The 4,551-nt window shown below is 58.0% G+C and overlaps 1 protein-coding gene across 1 annotated transcript in view; it reads right to left on the bottom strand.

The window, feature by feature from the left end:
- Positions 1 to 4,551, bottom strand: part of ADAMTS10 (ADAM metallopeptidase with thrombospondin type 1 motif 10) — a 20,662-nt gene that overhangs the window by 2,210 nt on the left and 13,901 nt on the right. The window contains exons 16-22 of the mRNA XM_006762651.2: positions 2,095 to 2,228; positions 1,884 to 2,007; positions 1,002 to 1,082; positions 765 to 928; positions 552 to 678; positions 335 to 464; positions 1 to 62 (exon numbers count right to left, since the gene is read on the bottom strand). The exon at positions 1 to 62 is cut by the window's left edge and continues 68 nt beyond it. Coding sequence (XP_006762714.2) covers positions 1 to 62; positions 335 to 464; positions 552 to 678; positions 765 to 928; positions 1,002 to 1,082; positions 1,884 to 2,007; positions 2,095 to 2,228 — 822 coding nt within the window. The remainder of the gene's footprint in view (positions 63 to 334; positions 465 to 551; positions 679 to 764; positions 929 to 1,001; positions 1,083 to 1,883; positions 2,008 to 2,094; positions 2,229 to 4,551) is intronic.

Here is a 4,551-nt window from a genome sequence, read left to right as displayed (position 1 = left end):
AGCGGCTGCGCACGCCGGCATCACAGCTGCGGCTGCAGCGCGACCAGTTCCCCACAACCCAGCTGTGGGGACAGGGGGCTGACAGTGCAGGCCGGGCACCTGCCCCCGCACCAGCTCAGCCTCCTCCCAAGCAACCAGCATCCTTAAGGAAAGGAGCAGCCCAAGCCCCAACCTGGGGCCGGGAGGCACAGCCCTCGAGAGAAAAGCACTTGGCTAGGGCGCACCCACTCTGATTCCAGGAGAGCCCTGGCTCTACCTTGGGGAGCAGTCACCCCAATCCTGGGACCACGTGCTTCTCTGATCTCAGCAGCACTTGTCACCCGCAGGTACTCACTCAGGTGGGCAGGGCTCGGTGTTGCAGGCCCGCTGCCTCTTGGGAAGCTTGCTCTGGGCGCTGCAATGGTGAGGGGCCACGGCTGAGCTGTCCAGCTGATTGCGGCATTCCACAGCCTGCACCTGGCTGCCTGGGGGCAGGTGAGAGGCCCACTCAGCCCTGCCCCATCCAGAGGGTCAGGTGACTAGTGCCCCCCGGGTGCCACCCCTGCCCTCACCACCGGCACATTGGGCAGAGCACTTGGTCCAAGGTGAGTAGTGCCAGGAGTAGGGGGGTAGTGCATCACGGATGATGGGTGCATTAAATCGGTAGCGAAGGGCAGGCAGCTCTGTCCTGGCCAGCACCTGGGGTGGAGGGTGCATCAGAAGGAAGTCAAGCTTGGAGTCCCCACAAGGGTGCCATGTCCTCCTGCACCTTGCCCCACCATTACCATGATGATGAGAGATGCATTGATGGGTCCCAGGGCTTCTAGACTCTGTGTCTGATTTGGCCCAGGTCGCAGCTGAAAGGTGGTCCCAGCCAGGGACAGGCGGTGGGGCTGAGGGGTCCTGGGCATCCCCTCCAGCAGCAGGGACTCCTGGTCCCCCTTCAGGGCTGGGGGATAGTGTAGGAGTCAGAATTCCAGCCAGGTTTACCCCCAGTCCTCATCCCCTCACCTCCATCTCACCCAAGTGACTGAGGGAGAGGTTCAGGTCCTGGATGAAAATGTGGATGGAGCCTTTGGGGATCCAGACGACTTCCTCGTACCCTGGACAGGGAAGCTAGGTGTCACCCACTCGGTCTGCCCCCCACACCTGCCTGCCTTCAGCACTGGATGACAGCAGCTAGCCATTACTGTGCTAAGTGCTTCCAGGGACATGACACTGCACGCCCAGCTCCAGCCCTATGCAGTAGATGTGTCATCATGCCCATTTTACATGTAACAAAACGGAGGCTCAAAGAAGCAAAGCTAAAAACAAACAAACAAACAAACAAACCGCAAAGCTACTTGCCCAGGTTTGACAGATAGGAGGTAGCTAGGCTGGGATTTGAACATGCCTTTCTAACCACCAACATGGTCGGATCTGCCCCGCCCTCCACCCCCTACCCCAATAAACAGCAGGTATAGGCTGGGTAGAGAAGAGGCCACTGTGGAGGCCCCAACCCACAGAGGTGACATGGTGGCCTTAGCACTCAGAGTAGGGGTTGCAAGGCTTATGGGCCCTAAGGACCCCTGTCTCTGCCCACATGTGTCCCAAGTCCTGGTTTAACTGCCCAACCTCTGTACTAGCTCCTGAACCACACTTTGGCAGGAGGCCCCCTGAAAGGGGCAGGGGAGAGATTTAGGTCCCTACCCCCTTGGATATTTTAATTGCCAAGATTTTGGCTCCAGAGCCCAAGCCAGTCCCTGACCCTGATCTGGGGCATTGCTGGGCCCTCAAGGCTTCTTGGGGTCTCAACACTCCACTGGGTCCCTGGGTCTGAGAATTTGCTAATCTTCACTAGTGTGGTGGGGCCAGCCACCCCCCCAGTCCAGGAGGGATGTGACAAGGAAGTAGGGGTATCTTACCAGCCCCAGGCAAGGCTGAGCTGAAGACCCCCTCAATGGTTTCGCAGGCACTGCCATCACCCCCACACACTCGGCACTTGTCCTCCCGCAGGTCGGAGCCCAGGACCCGGTCGCAGCCCACATGCTGTTGAGGGCAGTGGTGGTGGGGGTGTCAGTGAGGTGCTCATTCCTCTATCCCCATCCCTTCCCTCTCTCTGGAAGTCCCTTCCACCTTGCACTCGCCGCTGACACAAATGTCCACCGTGTCTGGGCGGCAAGGTGTCCCGTCCACCACGGCTGCTGCCCTCTCCGTGTAGAAGTTGAAACCTTCTGCTAGGCAGGTGAGCGAGCAGGCCTTCACGCCCCCTGGGGGGCATGGTCCCATCAGACCAAGGGCCAGGAGGCCCTGGGGCTCCCTGCTTGCTCCCTGGGGGAGGTGAGGCCAGGAGGGACAGACCCCAGATCCGTGAAGACTAGGCAGGCTAGGTAGATGGAATGGGGGTTCCCAGCATTCAGTCTGGTATTCTGGCTCCTTGAGTGAGGGGAGGGCTCAGGGCAGACCCCAAGATGCTGTATCCACCTGCTGTTGGATGCTCGCACGGCTTCCTCAGCCCCTGACTCACCTCCTCGGTATGTTTTCCACGTGTAGAATTTTCCACGGAAGGGGACGCTGTCAAATTCAGAGCACTGCATTTCCCTAAAGTCCTGGGAGCCAGGGGGACAGTCCTGGGGGCACGAGATGGGAGAGGGAGGGAGGCCAGGTGTCCAGGGAGGGAGTTAGGGCAGAGGCCTAAGGCGAAGAACTAATGCTCAGAGCAGAGATGAGTTGGAGGAGTAAGGCTGGAAGCAGGGAGGTCGGGAGGCCAGGAGGGGGCTGTGAAGGGTTGGATGGTAGCCAGGGCTAGGTCCAGGCAGTGGGGCTGGAGGGACAGGTGCATTTGAGAGGGACTAGGTGACTCATCAGATGTTAGATGCAAGCTGGGGATGATGCCTAGGTTTCTAGTTTTAGACCTGGGGCCTTTCTTGAGAGAGCATATCTATAAAGGAGCCAGGCAAACTGGGGAAGGTGCCCAACTCTTTGCGAGTGTGAGGGGCATGTGGACCCCTCAGAGACATGACCCTACCGCCCATCAGTAGCTCTCCACCCTCCTAGCACTCCACGCTGTCTTGTGTTTATTGGGTGTGTGCACACGAGATGTGTTTACTCCGGGATGAGCCAGGGGGATCCCAGCATTAAAAAGGGGCAGCAGAGAAGCGGAGAAAAGGAGTGCAGCCTAGGAGGGGCTGGGAGCGCAGGGCTTGGGGATGCAGGCGAGGCGGAGTTTTAGACAGGAGGCACAGCCCAGGTCAGAAGAGGGCTACTGGGCTGGTGCCAGAGAACTCAGAGACAGCTTTGGGGCAGGGCTCTGGGGATACTGGGCCATGCAGGGAGTGGGTGTGGAAGGCTCATCTATGCAAGACTTGGCAGGAGCCCGGCCGGTGTGGCTCAGTGGTTGAGCATTGACCTATACCCAGGAGGTCGAGGTTGGATTCCTGGTCAGGGCACAGGCCGGGGTTGCCGGCTGGACCCCCAGTGGGGGGCGTGCAGGAAGCCGATCCATGATTCTCTCTCATCACTGATGTTTCTATCTCTCTCTCCCTCTCCCTTCCTCTCTGAAATCAATACAAATACATATTTAAGAAATAAAGGAATCAAGGTGTGACTTTGTGTGAGTCGGTTGAGAGGCTTGGTTGACAATAAATAAACGTGGAACACGAAGAGGACGTTCCTGAGAGGCAGGAGGGACTAGGAGCTCAGGCAACCGGAGCGGAAAGACCCTGAGGATGAAACGGGGACGGGAAAGCCGACCCAAGAGTGGGTGCAGCGCTGGTCCCCGGGGACGCCTGGCCCAGCCTGGAGGCCGCGGGCTGGGCATGGGCCTGCTGGACTCCACCGCCCAGTGTCCGCCTTCCAGGGAGACCGCTCCTGGGCGGGTCCACATTGGCATATGGCTGCAGGGCTTCCTGCTCTTGTCAGGAGGGCTCCTGGGAGGAGCCTGGAGCAAAGGAATCCTGAAGGCTCTCTCCTTCCCCCTGGGTGCAGCCACCTCGAGGGGAGACCTGGGGTCTGACGGTGTCCGAGGCTGCCCTCCCCGGTCGAGCTTGGGGGGCACATGCTCTGCATGGAGCTCAGCATGTCTATCACAGAGCCAGGGACTGGCTCAGCCACAGCCTCTGTCCAGGACTCAACATCCGCCCCGGCCGGTGTGGCTCAGTGGATAGAGCGTCGGCCTGCAGACCAGAGGGTCCGGGTTCCATTCCTTCAAGGGCACAGGCCTGGGTTGCAGGCTCCTGCCGGGCCCAGGCCCTGGTTGGGGGTCGTGCAGGAGACAGCCAATCGATGTGTTTCTTTGACATCTTGTTTCTGTCTTTCCCTCTCTCTGCCACTCTCTCTAAAAATCAATGAAAAAATATCCTTGGGCAAGGATTAACGAAAACATAAAATCAAAATAAAAAAGGCAAAGTATTACAGAAAAGAAACCTTTGTACTCTCTTAGTAGGAATACAAATCAATACAGCCATTATAGAAAACAGTATGGAAAATCCTCAAAATTTAAAACAATGCGGCTACAATATGATCCAGTAATTCCACTTCTGGTTATAGATCCCAAGGAAAGAAAATATTACCTTGAAGTGATATGTACACTCT

Source organism: Myotis davidii, unplaced genomic scaffold, assembly GCF_000327345.1.
Source record: "Myotis davidii unplaced genomic scaffold, ASM32734v1 scaffold479, whole genome shotgun sequence".
NCBI classification, from domain to species: Eukaryota; Metazoa; Chordata; class Mammalia; order Chiroptera; family Vespertilionidae; genus Myotis; species Myotis davidii.
Note: the sequence above shows the minus strand (reverse complement) of the source record. Positions and strands in the feature narration are given on the sequence as shown.